The sequence below is a fragment of the Papio anubis genome, chromosome 13 (genome assembly GCF_008728515.1).
Source record: "Papio anubis isolate 15944 chromosome 13, Panubis1.0, whole genome shotgun sequence".
Lineage (NCBI taxonomy): Eukaryota > Metazoa > Chordata > Mammalia > Primates > Cercopithecidae > Papio > Papio anubis.
Genome location: NC_044988.1, coordinates 46,915,986 through 46,938,530, shown reverse-complemented (window position 1 = coordinate 46,938,530; position 22,545 = coordinate 46,915,986). Strand labels below are relative to the sequence as shown.

Genomic DNA, 22,545 nt, shown 5'->3' with positions numbered 1-22,545 from the left:
CACTAGACTATGAACTTCATGCACTCAGGAACCTTGTCTATATCCTACCTCCTGGTTCATGGAAGACACAAAGAAAATATTTATTGAATTCATCAATAAACTCTTCAAGAGAAAAACTAAAAAAGACAAGGCAGAAAGTACCTAGGATTTTTTTAAATTTCCCATACTACACTGATGTATACCTAGGAATTTTTTGTTTGACTCTTCACACAAACGTAGTAAAAACAGCAAAACTGAGGTAGCCTGTTGGATCTGATGTAGACTAAAAAAATATCCAGTCCCTAAAAAACTTCTGGTAGAATAAAAATCAGAATATTAAAAAATTGGTTTGTTATAATGAAGTACACAAGCAATATTCTTAACAATGCTTAAATGCGGTTTCTAGGTGCCACAGGATTGCAACATCCTCTTCTGTTCAAGTACAGGATTGGTACTCTCAGATCCATTACCCACCACCCACTTAAGACCTAAAATGTTTCTGTGCACAATGTAATATACACTTTTAATCATAACCCTAAGTATCACTTGCTCTGAAGAGCCTTAAAGTAAAAGTAAAAGAGAAAACATGGCTTATATCCCAAGAAAAATAAAATGAGATGTTTTGTTCATCACTTCTACCCTCACTTGCTGAGAACCTATCTTTTAAGCAGAAAGCTAAATAAGCTACATTATTTTTTTTTTAATTTATTTATTATTATTATACTTTAAGTTGTAGGGTACATGTGCATAACATGCAGATTTGTTACATATGTATACTTGTGCCATGTTAGTCTGCTGCACCCATCAACTCGTCATTTACATCAGGTATAACTCCCAATGCAATCCCTCCCCCCTCCCCCCTCCCCATGATAGGCCCCGGTGTGTGATGTTCCCCTTCCTGAGTCCAAGTGATCTCGTTGTTCAGTTCCCACCTATGAGTGAGAACATGCGGTGTTTGGTTTTCTGTTCTTGTGATAGTTTGCTAAGAATGATGGTTTCCAGCTGCATCCATGTCCCTACAAAGGACGCAAACTCATCCTTTTTTATGGCTGCATAGTATTCCATGGTGTATATGTGCCACATTTTCTTAATCCAATCTGTCACTGATGGACATTTGGGTTGATTCCAAGTCTTTGCTATTGTGAATAGTGCTGCAATAAACATACGTGTGCATGTGTCTTTATAGCAGCATAATTTATAATCCTTTGGGTATATCCCCAGTAATGGGATGGCTGGGTCATATGGTACATCTAGTTCTAGATCCTTGAGGAATCGCCATACTGTTTTCCATAATGGTTGAACTAGTTTACAATCCCACCAACAGTGTAAAAGTGTTCCTATTTCTCCACATCCTCTCCAGCACCTGTTGTTTCCTGACTTTTGAATGATCGCCATTCTAACTGGTGTGAGATGGTATCTCATTGTGGTTTTGATTTGCATTTCTCTGATGGCCAGTGATGATGAGCATTTTTTCATATGTCTGTTGGCTGTATGAATGTCCTCTTTTGAGGAATGTCCTCTTTTGAGAAATGTCTGTTCATATCCTTTGCCCACTTTTTGATGGGGTTGTTTGTTTTTTTCTTGTAAATTTGTTGGAGTTCTTTGTAGGTTCTGGATATTAGCCCTTTGTCAGATGAGTAGATTGCAAAAATTTTCTCCCATTCTGTAAGTTGCCTGTTCACTCTGATGGTAGTTTATACACCAATAACAGACAAACACAGAGCCAAATCATGAATGAACTTCCATTCACAATTGCTTCAAAGAGAATAAAATACCTAGGAATCCAACTTACAAGGGATGTAAAGGACCTCTTCAAGGAGAACTACAAACCACTGCTCAGTGAAATAAAAGAGGACACAAACAAATGGAAGAACATACCATGCTCATGGATAGGAAGAATCAATATCGTGAAAATGGCCATACTGCCCAAGGTAATTTATAGATTCAATGCCATCCCCATCAAGCTACCAATGAGTTTCTTCACAGAATTGGAAAAAACTGCTTTAAAGTTCATATGGAACCAAAAAAGAGCCCGCATCTCCAAGACAATCCTAAGTCAAAAGAACAAAGCTGGAGGCATCACGCTACCTGACTTCAAACTATACTACAAGGCTACAGTAACCAAAACAGCATGGTACTGGTACCAAAACAGAGATATAGACCAATGGAACAGAACAGAGTCCTCAGAAATAATACCACACATCTACAGCCATCTGATCTTTGACAAACCTGAGAAAAACAAGAAATGGGGAAAGGATTCCCTATTTAATAAATGGTGCTGGGAAAATTGGCTAGCCATAAGTAGAAAGCTGAAACTGGATCCTTTCCTTACTCTTTATACGAAAATTAATTCAAGATGGATTAGAGACTTAAATGTTAGACCTAATACCATAAAAATCCTAGAGGAAAACCTAGGTAGTACCATTCAGGACATAGGCATGGGCAAAGACTTCATGTCTAAAACACCAAAAGCAACGGCAGCAAAAGCTAAAATTGACAAATGGGATCTAATTAAACTAAAGAGCTTCTGCACAGCAAAAGAAGCTACATTATTTTTAATCCTTAACTAAAATCCCCCAAATGAGTATTAGTATTCTCACTTTACATTCACTTAAAAAGGGGCTCTGCCGGACGCAGTGGCTCATGCCTATAATCTCAGCACTTTGGGAGGCTGAGGTGGGCAGATCACCTGAGGTCAGGAGTTCGAGACCAGCCTGGCCAACATAGTAACACCCCATCTCTACCAAAAATACAATAATTAGCCAGATGTGGTGGTGTGCGCCTGTAATCCCAGACACTCAGGGGGCTGAGGCAGGAGAATCGCTTGAATCCAGGAGGTGGAGGTTGCAGTGAGCCAAGATCATGCCACTGCACTCCAGCTTGGGCAACAAAGTGAGACTCCATCTCAAAAAATCATAACAATAATAATAATAAAATAGTAAAAAGAGTCTCTGATCAATAGATGGACTTTGGCGACACATGGTAGAAAGGGAAGTTTGAGCCAAGGTCGGACAGGCTCCAAAACTGTATTCTCTCCACTATACCTGGCTGTCTCTGGCCAATCATCTAGTAAGGAAGGTCCTTAAAGCCAGAAAGTGACTTAAACTCTCCCAAAAACATTTCAGATGTCATTCTACAGCTTCTTTTCTACCCATCTCACCCTAAGTCAAACATCAGCTCAACGCTGTCCTTATTTTTTAAAAATGATGATGAAACCCATCAGGAAAAGTGCATTGTGACCTTTCACCCTCACTGAGGTTTTGCTCTCAGGACAGTACAAAGGGAAGACAGAATATTTTACATTTTATGTTTTAAAATATACATGAAAAGTAGTTGTAAATAACAAAATGTATTCTCAGAGACCAGTGGAAAACAGTTGCCCTCTCCCGTTTTCTCTTCTCCTCTAATTATGGCAGACATTTTTATGTCAAAGGGAACATTAGGCAGTTGTGAAGGCTTACCCTTTCCATCTCTTTGAAGTCATCATCTAGCTTGGTTCCTTCAGCTCCTCCAACCTTCTCACTCACTTTCTGTAGAAAATAAACACAAAGGAGAATTATTATAAAGTTTCTTTAAAAAATGTGTTAGACATTTTAAGCACTTTCGCAAATATCATCTAATGTAATCTCACAACCATTCCCTGAGTTACGCGGAGAGTCTCATTTTTATAACAGCAGACTGTGGCTCTGACGGTCTGAACAACTTACTAAAGGCTATGCATCTGGTGGGTATAAAAGCAAGCATTCAAATTTGTATCTTCTGATTTCAACCTCAGTGCTCCTTCCATCAAATAAATCATTATATAACTACCTAATCCTAACATTTTCCTCTTGAAAGTTCTAAAGGACAACAGCACCATACAATAATCATTTCCCTCTGATAATAGATCTAAAATGCTACCTATGTAGAAAATTGCTGTTTCTTCAACCTAGTCCTAAATGGGCTATTGAACCGATAATCACAAACATCTATCAAGCTGTTATAAAAAGAAAAAAGTCTCAGCCCAGCTAATCTTCAGACAAAAGTACTTGTATAGTATAGTCTGTCTCATAAAGCTGTCTACATCCTTATGTACATAAGACAAAACATATGGAAAGTTGTTGAGGGCATTTCTTTGCTACTTGATCATTTTTTATCACACATTTTATATTTGTCAAATAACAAATGAAGAGAGTCATTAATCACACGTAAAACTCATGTTCATAAAAATTAGATACACTATTATGTTCTGAAATTGTTCTGAAATAATGATTCAAATTAAACACCAAGGGATCACACAAAATATACTCTGGTTTTATCAAAGACAGAAATACTAAACGTTAATGGCACAAGATTTTTTCATTCCCTATAAAATACCCTAATTGTAAAGATAGACGCTTTTCCCTAAGCTGTCACTGTATTACATAAAGTTATCGCACACAGATATCAAAGCATGGTTTTTAATTTCCTTCAATATCAGCTAGGTTAAGGGTCTTTGAGAAGATTCCTACCATGACCAACCCACAGTAAACTCAGCAACAACCTGGTTCACCTCCCTCCAAAGGGCCCCTGGATACCCTGCTCCACCTCGTGGCCAGGAATGCGCTGATATCTCCTTGTTGGGGGGTCTAAGCTGTGTTCCTTACCCCCTCTGTCTGTTCTTCACTTCCACTTCCTGCCATCAGGAAAACTCTCAGAAGAGACCACTCTTGGGACAGCCACGAGTTGGAATTCTACCATCACTCTGGCCCTGCATACCAGATGCCACCCATTCCACCCCATCAGTAGGAAGAGGAGAAATATGGCACAGTGGAAGAGCATGACATGGACTGACCCCTCCATTCCTTGATAGGAACACAGAGTGGTTATGAAAATTAAATGGCATAAGAATTATAAGAGCATATGTTTGAACCTAACGGTATACAATAAATCCTAGTTCCCATCTCTCTCCAATAAAATGTGTATCTGTTTACCGTATCCCAGTTTCTCCCATCAGTTTATTTAACTGTTATTTCATACTCTGAGAAGAAGCTGGCAATCTTCCTTGACATAATAGAATCTTAGGTAGATAAAGGCCAATGATTTAAAGTGAAAGGTTATTAAATTTGTATCACTGACACGTACTTTCACTTTCAATTTATCATTTAATATGTATACCCGGAGAACTATATAGAATATATATCATTACTACATTGCAGATGAGAAAAGTGGGGTTGCATAAAGTACGATACTTGTCTACAGTAGACATCTTTAGCTAGGAAGAAATAGAAGCAGTTTTTCCAGGAAAAACCCCTAGGAGTTTTTAAATCCACCCAACAGCTCTGAAGAGCTGTCCGTGGTGCTGGCTGTCTCTGTCTGAAGTTCCATTAGACTCAGAAGGCTAGAGTACGTGTACTCATGCCTTCACTCTTAATTCTTGATATCAGCCCTCTCACTTAACTTGTGCCCTGAGTGATGCTGACTGATGATCCCCTATTTCAGCAGTCTTCACAGATTTAGGATCTGTCTGACATCAATACCACCTAACCTGAAGCCTGTACCAACTGTGATCTTGTTTGTCAGCCAGCTTCTTGGTCTGCATTCGTAAGGGTTTTTACCAAACTAGAAATTGGGTGGGGGGGAGGTTAGAATTCAGTTGAGAACCTATGAGGCCAGGCACAGTGGCTCAAGTCTGTAATCCTAACATTTTGGGAGCCTGAGGCAGGAGGATCGCTTGAGCCCAGGATTTCCAAGACCAGTCTGGGCAACATAGTAAGACTCTGCCTCTACAAAAATAAAAATAAATTATTTGAACATGGTAGTGTGCACCTGTGGTCCCAGATACTCTGGAGGCTGAGGTGAAAGAATTGCTTGGGCTCAGGAGGTTGAGGCCACAGTGAGCCATGATTGTGCCACTGCACTCCAGCCTCGGTGACAGGTCAGACTCAGACTCAAACAAACAAACAAACAACAATAAAAAAACAAAACATCAACCGCCAGTGAGTGGACCAGCATATTCAGGTTTCAGTAAAGGTTATTAATATAATATTATCCATATCACCAAACCAATTTTTACTGTCACACCGATTCCCTCTCATTTTGCTCAGTGACAGCAGTTTTAGCTCACATGTCAGTTCCCTCTTGTGTCATATTTTTCAAGTACATAGTTTACCACCAAACTTGGGTTAGGAAACTCTAATCTAGTTGAACTCCCACACAATAAAGAAATATTTTCTACAAAACCCCAAATCAATTGTTGTCTCCATTCTACATGACTGTCTCACTATATTCCAAGATTCTATTTTTTGTCAAAGAGAATCATAGATCGACCCCTCATGTGACCTGTGACCTGTGATATTTAATTTCATTTAAAAAACAGACACACAAGGAAACATATAGCTGAGAGACGCCTTCATTAATAGAGAATCCTGGTAACCCTGTGTTAATCACGTTTTGACCAACTCTAGAGAATAAACTATTTCCCTTATCAAAAGCTCACATTTTCAATCCTATATTGTTAAATATAGAGTGATTTTAATTTCCTCTCTTGCATCCATCAACATCGTAGCACCACAGTAGCTAGATCATTCTATCAAATGAGATACTTGGATCCCACTGGCCATTAACAATTCAGAACTAGTCTTGACAACACACTGAGGTCAAGTCATCAATCCATTGGCTTTAATTATTTGGGTGTGTGTGTGTGTGTGTGTGTGTGTGTGTGTGTGTGTTCAAAAAAGAGAGAGGGAGGAAGAGAGGGAAAGGAAGAAGAAGGGAGGAGTGCCTAAATGAGAATGAGAACAAGAGACAGCTTTTCTCTTCTCTATAAAAGCTGACATTTGAGCTGCTGACAGAGACAGTTCACCGAATATAGCGAATGATGTTAGCAGTTAGACACTGATACTGGCCTGACTGGTTGGTTGATATAAAAAATTTCTTATGTAATTAGATTCCTGGAGGAAAAAGTAATATTAAAAATAACATCTATATTGTTCTCTGGGCTATTTTTCCAAGTCACAAAGGAGCTAAATATATCAAGGCCCTGAATTAAACATAGTGGACTATGTAACAACTGACTCATTCCTTAGGAGTATGGCAAATATTTTTTCTTCATTTTCTTTAAATAATGTTATTAAAACTTCCTTTTATTTTATGCATAAGGATCAAGGTAAGGAATACAGGCTCACTGATAATGAATTCTGTTTCTCCTTACCTGGTACCGCTTATTTGATGCTATTATTTTTCCAGCGAGGTGATATCTAAAATTGAGACTTTACAGTACTGAATATTATCTGATGCCACTTAGTACACTTTAACATATCTGCCATTTGAGAAACTGTTCGCCTATTTAAAAGCAAAAGATATGAGAATCAAACAGAACAGTGCAAGTGAACCAGTATGTCCCCCTATATCATCCGAAAAAACCCTAAAAACAACTCCTAAAAACAAATCCCCTGTACCACCTAAAAGCCTAAAAACACTGATGGTTCAAAACCTTTAAAGGTGCCCATTTAGTACAACATTGAGACTTTATGCTTCTAATCTATTACACTTCCCATACACTCTGTATTCCCAACAAACTAAAAATCTCATTTTCCTCTTATTCTTTATTGTCTTCCTCACAAGAGGTATTCAGTAAAGATTGCAAATACTAATGTAAAGATGACTTAGAGGCAGCATAAACCAAGGCAAATAAGACTGCCCACCTCATTCTGGGATGGTATTTCAAATAGCTCAATTTTCAAAAAAGAAAATAAATAATACAATCAACTCACACTTTAAATTAAAAGTCTTAATTTTAAGCCTGCAGTATTGGACATCTTGTGCTACATTTTTTCCTATACCAAATAAGAAAAATGTCAAAGACAACCACCAGCCAGAGACAGCTTAAATAAATGACTACTGTTTTCAGCCCAAAGGATGCTGTCCTGCTTTCCAATAATGACTCATCCTCCCCCAGTTAGCTGTCACCTCTATGCAGAAGACATTCCATCCTCTAGGGGTGGCTCTGATTCTTCCCAGCATTGTGTTTCATTTACTAAATGCTTAAGAGCCAACTACTGTGCCTACAAACTGCCATTTATAAAGGTCTCCTTGAAAATCGCATCATCAGTGAAATTCAATAGACTTAAGACCAAATTTATTCATGCCTCCCACATTGCCAGTTTATTTACCTCTGAATTTCCCTGATGTTGTTCAGCCACTATTCATCATGCAAAGCCAGGTTTCCTTACCATCCACCAAATGCGCTGTTTGTTCCCTCTGCTTTGTACCTGAAAATATTTCCCTTTTCTAATCTTCAAATTCTACCAGTTGCCAAAAACGCCCACCCAGATGACATCTTCTCCATCATCTGTGACTCCCCATCCGAACTGGAAGTTATCGCACTTCCTCTGCACTCTTAATGAGACATCATCTGTTGGATTACCTGGAATGAACTACTCCATGAGTAAAACTGCTGAGCGTATTTGCTCATATGAACTGTAAGCTGCTAACGGAAGAGATCATCTATCATAGGTTCTTTTATTTGAAAATGTCTGAGTCTTCAGTAATTAACATAGTGCTTGAAGAGCAGAGCAGAAAATATTTATCTCAATGAATTATTCTAAAACTAAAAATTGCACGTAAATTAAATAAGGACCCTTAACTATGAGTTAGCATTGGTCTGTATTTCTTAAGAGTTTAATCTCCAGTCTAAAGTATATCTTTTACTCTATCAACAACAGGGAAAGAGCAAGAAAATTCAACAAACTATGATGTATGACATTTTACTTACAGCCAAGGCTAAAGAAAATTCTATCTTCGTTGTAACTATTCTGCATTCATCCACTATGTGACTTTCATTACAACTGCAACTAGCATTAATGACTTAATTCTTTTCATTAATCCTGGTGCCATCTAAATACATGTATTTTAGTTTATATGCATATGCACATATTTGTATATATAAACATACACAAATGTTGGCAAGTGTGTTTTTGTGTGTATACGCACATACATTTGATGGAAAATAAATATAATACTTTTCCAAAATACTTTTTGAAAAATCACCATAATTTTAAGTATAGCACCATTTGTTTACTCATATTAAAAGAGAATTACTTTAATTAACATTCTATAAATTAAGTATGCATAAGTTTGAAGAGTAGAAATCAGAATTCATAAAGTATCCTGCCTAATCTGCATTATGGGGCAATCCATAAAATTATTTATTTATATGTACAAAGAAATACCAATGACAATTCAGTAAATGAGAGTCACTTTAGGCAAGCTTTTTAAAAATTGGATTTAGAGTCAAGAGACATGAATTCCAGTCTTGGAAATGTCACCTAATAGTTGTGTGAAAAAGAAAACACCTAACCTCTTGCTGCCTCAATTTCTTCACCTGAGCAATGAAAACCAACATCATCTAACACTGACTCTGTTTTTAGAATTAGATGAGAAAATATGTGTAAAAGCCCTTTGTCAACTATCAAAGAGCATAATTTAAATAAGGGATTATTATTCCTTAATAAGCAGTCTTAAACGAAAGATGGAATTTTAAACTATTACACACATTTAGCAAAAAAATCTAAACGTAATTTAAGTGTATTATTAAAAAACAACATTACTTAATGCACAAGCTCTTTAGAAAGACATAATAACTAGCCCTGTAGGACACTACTGTATTCTCAATATTTACAGAAAGGCATCACCTCTGATAATAAATAAAAGACCATCCTCTGACTCTGTGCAAAAGCTCTTTGTTATTCTTTGTTATTTAGTAAAGTACTAAAACATTTAAAAACACAATACAATACTTGATGACATATCAAATATTTAGAGGGAAAAAGAAGAGTGAAATTTCAGCAGTATTCTTTTGGTATTTGGCTAAATACACATAGATACTGTTTTTCCAGACGGTGGTATCCCCATGTATAATAGACAGGGTGGATTCACTTTACGCAATGTATGTCTCACACTAGTCTTTCTCAGCTGTCATTAAGTTGGAATGCTTAAATGCCATGATGTTTTGAAAATGGATTTCAAAAAATACATATTTATTTTCCTATCCAGAAATTTAGCATTTTCTTAGAAAATGGGTAAAGGCATTCTGTCTATCTAAATGGAGATAATTTTATTTCTCACTATCAAAAAATTGTATATTTAAGAAAATTGGAAAGTTTCCTTTTATATAATATAAAAAACAGTGATGTTCCCACGAATTCAACAGGATGAAGACTGATTTTCTTTGAATATCTACAGCTAAAAACTTTAAAATGAGTTTGAGTGCGTTAAGTACTTGGCCTTTTTCCCAGCTTCCAGCCTATTTTGTTCCTTGCCAAACACTTTATGGAAAATGCAGAAATTGATTTGTATGATGCTGTGATTGTTTCTGGTGTGGTTCACTGGGGTTAAAAGTAATAACTTTTTCAGCCCCATTTCCCCAAGAAGAAAAATTCCCATAGACTACGGGGCAAATTATTTACATCCTTCAAAAGGAGTTGGAAAAATTTATGATAGAGGGATCATACAGAGCTTTCAGCTCCTTCCTGGAAAGATGGTTTATAACTACCCATAGTTTCATTTGCAAGGTTTCCTGTTTTTGTATTACAGAAAATTTTTTGAGTATATACAATGTGCTGAATAAAAAATAACTGGTATTTCTCTATTTTTCAACTCCCCCAAATAATTTAGTTCATCATCGGATAAGGGGCAATTTAAGAGGGCAGTTCAGCAAGCAGGGATAATATTTCCATAGTTTCCCATCCCTCGCAATAGGAAAAAATTTTATACATTTTCATAGTCCACTGCAATAACCCATTGAAGTTACACAAAATATAAAAAGACAGTGTCTGCTAATAACAGACTCTAAGACTTGGGGTCTGATTTATGCCATGTAGTAGTTTTTTGAATTCTATTTAAAGCTAGTCATAAATCCCCTTGAGGAAAAAAAAAAAAAAGCAACTCATAAAGAGGAAAAAAAAAAGTGCTAGTAATTACTTTGGGATTTCTGAGCTGGTTACTAAGTGGTCTAGAACCTAATGCTTGATGACTCAGTTGATAAGTCCAAAGCAAGTCAATCAGGATTTCTCATTTGTTAAGAGAAAGTTTCTGGCTAGCCCCTTTCTACTAACCAATTTTGTGAATTGAAACTACAAACTACCCTGGGCCTATTTCCTCATCCACAAAATGGGGCCAGAACAGGGTGGACCTGGGTAATCAAGAGAGTTCTAAGATACATTACAAGTATAAATTTCATGCTTATTTCTGTGATGGTGAGTTGCATGCATCAACTTCACAAGTCTACAGTATCCAGTTGTTCAACCAAACTAAAGCAATAGCTGTGAAGCTGTTTTGTGGAAATGGTTAACATCTACAATCTGTTGACTTCAAGTAAAGAAGATTATCCTTCATAATGTGGGTGAGCCTCATCCAATCAATGGAAAAGCCCTAAGGACAAAGCTGAGCTGACTTTGAGGAAGAAGGAATTCTGCCTCAAGACTGAAGCATCAGCTTCTGACCAAGAGTTTCTGAGCCTGCTGACCTGACCTGCAGATTTCTGACTTGTCAAACATAACCGCATGAGGAAATTCCTTGAAATAAAATTCTCTCTCTCTTTCTTTCTCTCTCTCTCTATATATACACACACACACGTATACATATATATATATATGCATGCATATGTATGTGTGTATGTATATCCATGTATCACTGTTTTGTTTCTCTGGAGAACCCTAACTGCTACAATTTCTACCTGCTACAGTACTATTTATAGCATAACACAGGCAGACCATATATTAGGAAAGGGAGGAAAAGAGAAAGTACTATGCAAGGTGCTTAAAAAGAAAATGCTATGACACATTTTTTTTTTTTCAGATTAGGGTTATTTTGGTACAAGTTCCATTCTTTAGAAAAAAAGACACAAAAACATCTTAAGATTAAACCCACCAAATGGAATGAATATAGCAGCACTCAAATTGAATGCCTACTATATACCTGGAACTTTGCAAGCACTGAAGGTTTTAAATGCAAATAAAATAGGCACATGCTGTCTGGGAACCTGCAGTTTTGTTTAGGTGACTGTATATATAAACAAATCATTTCAATACAATGGTGTACATACATTAACAAAAGTACAGAGTTCATCATGGACAATTAGAACATAGCTGAGAGAGAAGAGTAGGCTGGGGAAAGCTTCCTGTAGGCTGGGCTGATTCTGAAAGGAATTAGTAAGCCAGATGAACAGACATGGGATCGGGAAGAAGCTTTATTACATAGAAGTTTCTATATGACAAAAAGCAAACAAGCAACAAATGTAGCATATGCACAGGAGAGTGCATATATTTCAGTGTTGTCAGAGCTCAGAGGTGACTGCTCAGGGAGAACATGCATCCAGAGTACAGTTGTGAGTCAAGGAAGGAACCCTGAGCATCAACAACAATTAAAGATGAAGCAGGGAAAGAACCAAAGAAACCGACCAAAACCAAAAAACAGAAAGTAAAGGGAAAATCAGGAAAGAACAAGGTCACAACATTCAAAGAAGTTTCCCTAATGAGTATAAGCAAGCCCAGAGGATGGGCAAGGAGGTAGCAGTAGGGTGCGGCTGAAACAATCTTTTCAGAGTCATTAGAATAACAGTCTGATAGCTTCCAGCAGTGCAAACTGCATATATGTGATGTAGGTTAATACAATGGGCTTAGAGACAAAATAAGCATGATCCAAAAGACACTAGGAATCAGATAATAGGAACTACATCCCCATATTATTTTTCTCAGATAAATTTTATTTGTTCATTTACTTTTTAAAATTGTTTTAAATTATACTTTAAGTTCTGCGATATATGTGCAGAACATGTAGGTTTGTTACATAGGTATACATGTGCCATGGTGGTTTGTTGCACCCATCAACCCGTCATCTACATTACGTATTTCTCCTAATGCTATCCCTCCCCTATCCCCCAATCCCTCGACAGACCCTGGTGTGTGATATTCCCCTCTCTGTGTCCGTGTGTTCTCAAAGTTCAACTCCCACTTACGAGTGAGAACATGTGGTGTTTTGTTTTCTGTTCCTGTGTGAGTTTGGTGAGATTGATGGTTTCCAGCTTCACCCATGTCCCTGCAAAGGACATGAACTCATCCTTTTGTATGGCTGCATAGTATTCCATGGTATATACGTGCCACATTTTCTTTATCCGATCTATCATTGATGGGCATTTGGGTTGGTTCCAAGTCTTTGCTATGGTGAACAATGCTGCTCTGTTCACATCCTCATGTTTTTGTGTACAATATTGCCCTCTTCCATCTCACTTTCTGCCTACAGAAATATCATTTGGAACCACAGGAAATGCTCATGAAAAGTACAGTAATTGATGGTTGCAGGGCTCTAAGACTTGGACAGTTTTTTCCCATCCATTCAAGGTAGGCATTTCAGCTTTGCAGAAAGCCAACATCAGGGACAGACTGCAAGCTGATGGATATTTGAATATATCTGAGAGACTTCCTACATGTATTTCACACCTCAGTATAGTCAGTTCTCCATATAGCATTTTATGTCACCAAATGTGGCAGTGAAGCTCTATCCTGAGATACATGTTCTTCCTTCCTAAGCCAAAGGAGGCTACTGGCACCACGCTCATAGATGCAATAATAAATCATAGCTAACAATAAGAAAGAGATATAAAGAGACTGCAGAGGTAGTCATAAAAGTGGATGGGCTACCAGGGGGCATGCAAGAAGAGACCCCAGACAGAAAAATCACTGACTTCTCTATGGAGGAAATAAAAGTCCTGTTACTGAGAAATTAGGACCAAAAATATAACCACACAAAACTCAGAAAGAAGGATTCCTGTCTGAGGTATGAAATTTGAAAATTAGTATCTATAGTAATTCTATGATCTAAATCAAAAAATGTAAAAAGCCTCCTAATGACAGGGCAGACATACATATCCATCCATACATACATACACAAACACATTTCATTTATAATCTTGGGCTGAATGTCCTGAATGCTAAGCAGCTCATCACCGCCTAAGAAGGCTATGCACTGACAGATGCTCCACTTTGCTTCCACCCCAAGCCGTGAGGTCTGCTGCCTGCACTGCAGCTGACTCCCTGCTGATAAACAATACAGGCTTATGCTGAATCAGACAAGAAATTGTGGAGGCTCCCCTACTACACAAATTCCTGGCTTGTTTTCTTCACACAGTCTCAGGTATCAGAACTGTACTTGTCCTCTGCCCCCACAGAGTATAAGTATGTAACACGAAAGGCTGCTGCAATAGATGAAACATATATGCAGAGTAATGTCACTGAATCCCACACCACCTACCTGCTAACTTAAGCTCTTCCTTCCCATTATGCTTTCCACGTATGGACAGAGTTGCCAGCTTTATCTTTGCATTTCCTACTGCCTCAGTCAACTCTGTGCCAATAGAGTTGTCCCTCATTGTATGCAGGGGATTGTTCTGGAACCTAGAATCCCTGTGCCTACCAAAATCTTACATACTCAACTCCCTCAGCTGGCCCTGTAGAACCCACATATACAAAAAGTTGGTCCTCTGCACAGGCAGGGCTCACATCCCATGAATATTATATATTCCATCCACGTTTGGTTGAAAAAAAAAATCCATGCATAAGCGGACCCCATAGTCCAAATCAGTATTGTTCAAGGGTCAACTGTGGTTATATGTCATACTCTTACATAAATACAAATCTCATACATGCACACACACAAATATATAGGGAGCATTTTATAAATAATGGACATTTCTGGATTTTCTATAGATTTAGCATGCTTATACTCATACACTAAACTGAAGACAGGCGCTAAGTACTATTGCAGGATTCCAACCCGGCACTAATGGCTTCCTTTTCTTTCAAGTTTCTGCCTAGTGCTTTTCAAGCCATGTGGAAGACTTGCTCTTGAATGAGTTGACTGCTTGCAGAGCTCTGACGAAAATATGTCAAAAATCAAAATACAGAAAGGACACAGGAAACAGTCTCCTTTTAACTCTGCTTAGGCTTAGTAATGTGCTAATGTCAACATCTGCCAGTGAGTGGTAGGTAGCGAATATCAGGATTCTAGGAGGCTGTCCTTTTAGTTGGTCAAGTGAGATCTGAGAGGAAGAGATAGAGGAATATTTAGAAAAAAAAGACTTTTAAGAGACTGGCTACCCCTTCTCATGATGTGGCAAAAGTGAAGCAGAATATGTACCAGGAAGGGAGCCCGAAGGCAGCACTTTTGAAGTTACTTGTCCTTTAGCTCTGGAATGTAGGGGAAAGAAGATAAAATGCATTACTTTGTAAAGATATAATTTATATCCCATAAAAGGTTCATCCACTTAAAGTATACAATCCAGTGATTTTTAGTGTATTTACAGAGTTATGTAATCAACACCATACTTTAATATTAGACCGCTTTCATCATATCAAAAAGAATTTTTTTACAGCATTCACTGCCCAGGCTCCTTCCCCCAACTCCACCCCACCCTTGGTAACCACACATATACTTCTGTCTCTATGGATTTACCTACTATGGTTTACCTACTATGTTTTATATAAATGAAATAATATAATTATGTGGTGTTTTGTCTCTGGCTTGTTTCACATAACATAATGTTTTGAAGGTTCCTCATGTTGTGACATACATCACTGCTTCATTCCTTTTATGGCTGAATAATATTTCATGGTATAGATAATCCACACTTTGTTTATTCATTCAACTGTTGATGGACATTGTGTGCTACTTACTAGGTTGATAACTGTGGGCAAACTGTCTTACCTCTTAACTTTTCTAATATGTGGATAAATAAAAGCTACATCACAGGGCAGTTATACATGAAGTTATGTGAAGACTGTACAATATAATTGAGTAAGTGCTTTGTCAACTGTAAAGTACTTCACCAATGCAAGAGATTAGCGTCAATCTATGAGCACCAATATATGTCCTGTTACCTAAGAACAAGGTGACATCATATGAAAACTCACGGATATGGTAACTATAAACTTCCAAAATGCTTCTGCCTCAGACAAACATGTGGCTGAAGGAGGAAGCACAGATACTTTCCAAAAATCCAGGTAAATTAAAAGGTTGAGGGCAATTAGTCTAAAGGGCGTCATTCCAGATGATCTTGAAAAGCAAAATAATGTGCCTGTGGACACCTGTTATGGAGTGATGAACTTGAGATTTACATTTCAAAATGCAATTCTCTACTGAGAGTGCACTTTCTAGAAGGGACCTATATTAAGTTTTCTTATCAAATCAACTCAGGTTACAAGAGTTCTTTAGTACACTGGTTCACTGAGCTGGCAAGCAGAGGTTAAGGGAATGTGAGAGGGAAATAAACACATTCACTAGCCTATGCAGTCTAGTTTTGTTTTGTTTTGGCAAAACGAAGGATTACACTTTTGATGTGGGGTGAAGGTTGTAGGAAAGAGGAGGTCTGACCACCCATCAAAAAAGAATCACTGCAGAAGTAAACTTATGATTTGATGGGAAGATATCATCCCACGGGTACATACTTGTGCTGAAGAGTGGGGAAGGCAGCAGCAGTAAGAACTGCTGAGGACGTGGGGAGTGAAGTGACCAGGTGTGCTATGTTCAGACAGCCAGGTGTTACAGAGAGAGGACTGAAAACCAGGTCCCCTGATTCCAAACCCAATCAAAATTCTGTTCCCAGGAAAGGATCTATTTGGGTTGGCTATAATCAATATGCAACTTCAGTGTGCAAAAATCTTTTAAATTTTTAAAAATTTGCTTCTTATATCTGTTTATATTGTTAAAAGCTGTTGGTAAACACTTTCTTGGAAATGAACAAGAATTGATTAAAATCAATTAGGCTTTACTGTCCTTCAATAATAAATCCATAATCTCCTTCCTTTGCCTATAGGCCTATTGAATCACATTATTACTAGGCCAATTATACTCTTCCCCATGAAGACTTCCAAACCCCTTTGTGCTCCCATGGCCCCTTTTAGATAGTATTGTTAGATAGTATTTTAAAGTATCGTTGTTTATATGAATGCCTCTACAAATTTTTTGAGTTCCTGCAAGGCAGTGATTTTGATCTTGTTCATCCCTCTTTCCCAGTGCCTAGTGCAGGCCTGATACATGCTCCAGAATATATCAGCAGACAAGGAGGCAGTGGAACAGTATACCAACCTCTATACTAATTTGTTCTGCTTATTCTTCCTTTAACTTCCAATTTCTAATTAATTCTCTTTGATATCACTCCCCTGAACCATCATTGTATTTGTCTTTTCCTCTTTCCCACCAAATATACCTCTTGCAGTGGCAAACCTTGAGGGCAAAAGTCAGTTCCAGGAAAAAAAAGTAACTAACAACAACTCCAGTCACAATCTCCCAACAGCACTACCTTAACAGGTTATGTTTTAAAGGGTAATATTAAGGTGCTGGTATGATTGTTGTTGAGAATATGATGAAGTCCGAAAAAAGAGTGAAAGTGAGTTGGCCTACTCAACGCTCATGTCATTTAAAACAGTCATGATCAGACATAACATGACAGTCAAATGTGTTGCCTTTTTTATATGCTTGTTTCCCTTCCACAGTATCTCCTCCTCCGCCATCACAGGTCAGAACCTGACTACCTTGTAATTTCTGCCACTTGTTCATTTAAAAATAGTCACTGAATGTCTTTTGTATGTCAGGCACTGAGGATACTGTGAGGAGGATGTGCAAAGGCCCAGGGGTAAATAGGGAAAGCATGGCTCCTCCAAGAGACCAGCACCGATGAAAATCAGAGAGGAAGGGAGAGAGCACTTGAGATGAAGCTGAAGACACTGGCAAAAGCCAGAACCTGCAAGCCCCTTTGAACGAAACAAAGGCTTCCATCCTAACAGCAATGAGGGAGTCTATTAAGTCAGCTTGGGCTGTCATAACAAAATACCAGAGACCAGGTAGCTTAAACAACAGCAATTTACTTTCTTGTGATTCTAGAACTAGAAGCCTAAAATAAGGGTGCCAACGTGGTTGGTTTTTGGTGAAGGCTCAATTCCTGGCTTGCATGTGGCTGCCTTCGCCTTCTCACTGTGTCCTCACATAAACCTTCCTCTGTGGTTGTGTGGAGAGAGAAAGATGCTCTCTCTTTCTCTCTCTCTCTCTGTGTCTCTGTCTCTGTCTGTCTCTCTCTTTCTCTCTCCCCCGCCTCCCCCTGCCTCCTTCCCTCTTCCTCGTCTTATAAGGGCATGAATTCCATCAGCAGTGTCCTACCCTCATGAATTCATATAACCTTAAATACCTCCCAAGGGCCCCATCTCCAAATACCATCACATTAGGCATTAGGGCTTCAACATATATTTGGGGGAACACAAACATTCAGTCCATAGCAGGGAGAAACATAAGATTTATAATTTTAAAACATCACTCTAGATATACTTAGTGCAAAGCCACTCAGCCAAATAACAGCTTGGCATAACCAAAGGACACTGCTTTAGGAAAAGGTATCATTTCTACCATAAGGGCTATACAACGTTTTGCTTTCATCTGCAGAACCAGAGTCGTGACTGTCACAAGGCTGGCATGCACAAGAACATATGGCTCTCTCCGAAAGTTTTGCATGCCTCAAGTCCCAAATCTGCTAATAAAAACATCCTGTTCTCTAAGTAAGCTTAAGTGTGCACTTACTTAAAAAATTGTTTCTGTCCTTTTGTTTTGGTTCCTCTCCTTACATAGCATATTAAAATCTTCAGTGAGATTTAATTTTCTGAAGTCTAGGAGAAATTTTCCCAATGAATTATAGTTTCCTGAAAATTTTGCCACTTTGTTGAATTACCATCCATTCACATCATATTTAGAGCAACTTAGAGTATGTTTGACCTGTCATTTAAAATTCAGGAGAGTATCTTCAACAGATGCAGAAAAGGCCTTTGATTAAATTCAACACCCCTTCATGCTAAAACACTTAATAAACCAGGTATTGACTGAATGTATCTCAAAATAGTAAGAGCTATTTATGACAAACCCACAGCCAATATCATATCGAATGAGCAAAAAGCTGGAACCATTCACTTTGAAAACCAGCACAAGATAAGGATGCCCTCTTTCACCACTCCTATTCAACACAATATTGGAAGTGCTGGCCAGGACAATCAGGCAAGAGAAAGAAATAAAGCATATTCCAACAGGAAGAGAGGAAGTCAAACTGTCTCTGTCTGTAGATGACATGATTGGATATTTACAAAACCCCATCATCTCAGCCCAAAAACTCCTTAAGCTGATAAGCAACTTCAGCAGTCTTAGGATTAAAACAAAATCAATGTGCAAAAAATCAAAAACATTCCCATACACTAATAATAGACAGAGAGCCCAATCATGAGTAAACTCCCATTCACAATTGCTACAAAGAGAATAAAAAACCTAGGAATACAACTCACAAGGGATGTGAAGGACCTCTTCAAGGAGAACTACAAGTCACTGCTCAAGGAAATAAGAGAGGACACAAACAAATGGAAAAACATTTCATGCTCACGGATAGGAAGAATCAACATCGTAAAAATGGCCATGCTGCCCAAAGTAATTTATAGATTCAGTGCCATTACAAATCAAACTACCACTGACTTTCTTCACAGAATTAGAAAAAACTACTTCAAATTTCACACGGAACCAAAAAAGAGCCCGTATAGCCAAGACAATCCTAAGCAAAAACAACAAAGCTGGAGGCATCACACTACTTGACTTCAAACTATACTACAAGACTACAGTAACCAAAACAGCATGGTACTCATACCAAAACAGATATATAGACCAATGAACAGAACACAGACCCCAGAAATAACACCACACATCTACAACCATCTGATCTTTGACAAACCTGACAAAAATAAGCAATGGAGAAAGGATTCCCTATTTAATCAATGATGTTGGGAAAACTGGCTAGCCATGTGCAGAAAACTGAAACTGGACCCCTTCCTTACACCTTATACAAAACTTAACTCAAGATGGATTAAAGATTTAAACGTCAGACCTAAAACCATAAAAACCCTAGAAGAAAACTTAGGCAATACCACTCAGGACATAGGCATGGGCAAATACTTCATGACTAAAACACCAAAAGCAATGGCAACAAAAGCCAAAACTGACAAATGGGATGTAATTAAACTAAAGAGCTTCTGCACAGCAAAAGAAACTATCATCAGAGTGAACAGGCAACCTACAGAATGGGGGAAAATCTTTGCAATCTACCCATCTGACAAAGGGCTAATATCCAGGATCTACAAGGAATTTAAACAAATTTACAAGAAAAATCAAACAATCTCATCAAAAAGTGGGCAAAGGATTTAAACAGACACTTTTCAAAAGACAACATTTACGCAGCCAACAAACATATGAAAAAAAGCTCATCATCACTGGCCATTAGAGAAATGCAAATCAAAACCACAGTGAGATACCGTCTCATGCCAGTTACAATGATGATGATTAAAAGTCAGGAAACAACAGATGCTGGAGAGGATATGGAGAAACAAGAATGCTTTTACACTGTTGGTGGGAGTGTAAATTTATCATTACGGAAGACAGTGTGGCAATTCTCCAAGGAGCTAGAAGTAAAAATACTATTTGACCCAGCAATCCCATTATTGCGTATATACCAAAAGGATTACAAATCATTCTACTATAAAGATACAAGCACACGTATGTTTATTGCGGCACTATTCACAGTAACAAAGACTTGGAACCAACCCAAATGCCCATCAATGACAGACTGGATAAAGAAAATGTGGCACATATGCACCATGGAATACTATGTAGCCATAAAAAATAATGAGTTCATGTCCTCTGCAGGGACATGGATGAGGATGGAAACCATCATTCTCAGCAAACTAAAACTAGAACAGAAAACCAAACACTGCATGTTCTCACTAATAAGTGGGAGTTGAACAGTGAGAACATATGGGCACAGGGAGGGGAACATCACACACTGGGGCTTGTTGGGGGTGGGGGCCAAGGGGAGGGATAGCATTAGGAGAAATATCTAATGTAGATGGCAGATTGATGGGTGCAGCAGACCACAATGACACATGTATACCTATGTAACAAATCTGCCTGTTCTGCACATGTATCCCAGAACTTATAGTATAATAAAAATAAATACATACATAAACAATTTAAAAAATTAAACAATTAAAAAAAAGAATTCAGAAGAGTATCTTTAAGTAGAAGGTTTTAGATACCACTACCATTCTGCTGGAAGAGTAAGTTATATTATGAAGCACAAAATAATGGAGGAAAAGTCACTTTTGATTTAATTGCTGTGGTACATCATCTTTTCTATTAGTTGAATACATACACCCTTCCTTTATTCTCATAGTGAATCCATTTTCCTCAGGATATGAGGAACGTGCCAACATAGAAACCAGATTTTAAGAACCACAAGAGTCAGGTTCCTGATGAATTCCTGAATTCAAGGAGGAAGACTAGTTTCACACAGAAATCTGGTACATTATTTCAAACTCAAAAATGTAAATACCAAGCTTTTAAAAAGCAAACATTTTGCCATATTTATTACAGATATTTTCAAATAAAGAAATAACATGTAACAAATACAATGAAAGCCCCTTTTATGCTCCCTGTCTTCCCTGGGATAACCATTCTCCCTCCCAATGGCAGTTTTATTCTTTTACTGCCCACATGTCTGTCTTAGTCTGGAGTCCTCCAAAGCAGAACCTGGAATGAGGATGAAGGGACAGCAGATTATCTGGGTGATGGTTCCAGCAAACAGAGGGAAGGAGCCAGAAGAGAAGGGCAGGGGAGAGAAAGGCAAGGTCAGTAAAGGGCATGTTCTGGAGCCGGTCACTAAATTAGGCAAAACGGCTGAACTGTGCTGGGTCCCTGTGAGGGAACATGAAGAACATGCCTCAGCACAGTTCCTTGCATGAAGAGGAAGATATGGAAATCATCATCCACTGATTCACATTCCCAGTGGTTGTGGCTAACTCCAGTGTGTTAATCCCTACGTTTCAGGCTGCCCCCAGGAAGAGCTGAAGTTCCAACGCACAGGAATAACTCCTGAGGCAGGAAAGTCAGAGGTGGCCTTCAGGGAGCTGTCCACCAAGCTTGGGCTGGAGGGCATGGCCCTGGGCACATAGATCACCTGTACTGCAGAAACCGGCAAACCTTTTTAGTAAAGGAGCAAATAGAAATATGTTAAAACTTGAGGGTCAGGTGGAGTCTATGTAACATGTTTTGGTTGTTTTTATACTTCTGAAATGTAAACATCATTCTTAGCTTGTGAGCTGTTCAAAAACAGCCCGTGGGTCCCATTCAGCTTACATACTTTAGATAGCTGACACCTGAGCTAAGGCATCCATAAACAACAAAAACTTATTTGCTGTTTTTTAACTTACATTAACAGTATATAATATTATACAGTATACAACCTCCTGTAACTTGCTACCCATCAAACTTATATATGTTGCTCTCCATAGAGACAGACTATTCATCTTAACTGCTGCATCGTGTTCCACTGTAAGACTATATTAACATTTACTTCTCCATTTCCTCACTGATGTATATTTGGGTTGTTTTATGATTTTCACTATTACAAAAAGTGCAGCAACAAGCACCTCTCTACGAATGTCTCCTGCTGCTCATGAGTGAGAGTTTTCCCTGGAA

The 22,545-nt window shown here is 38.1% G+C and overlaps 1 protein-coding gene across 3 annotated transcripts in view; it reads right to left on the bottom strand.

Annotated features, from left to right (window-relative positions):
- SH3GL2 (SH3 domain containing GRB2 like 2, endophilin A1) overlaps positions 1-22,545 on the bottom strand; it is a 236,050-nt gene that overhangs the window by 49,671 nt on the left and 163,834 nt on the right. For 2 of the 3 annotated variants that reach the window (XM_017949839.3, XM_009188717.4), the window contains exon 2: positions 3,441-3,509. In XM_017949839.3, coding sequence (XP_017805328.1) covers positions 3,441-3,509 — 69 coding nt within the window. Of the gene's footprint in view, positions 1-3,440; positions 3,510-14,247; positions 14,352-22,545 lie in introns of those variants that run through there. The other variant, XM_009188720.3, reaches the window with a different exon arrangement.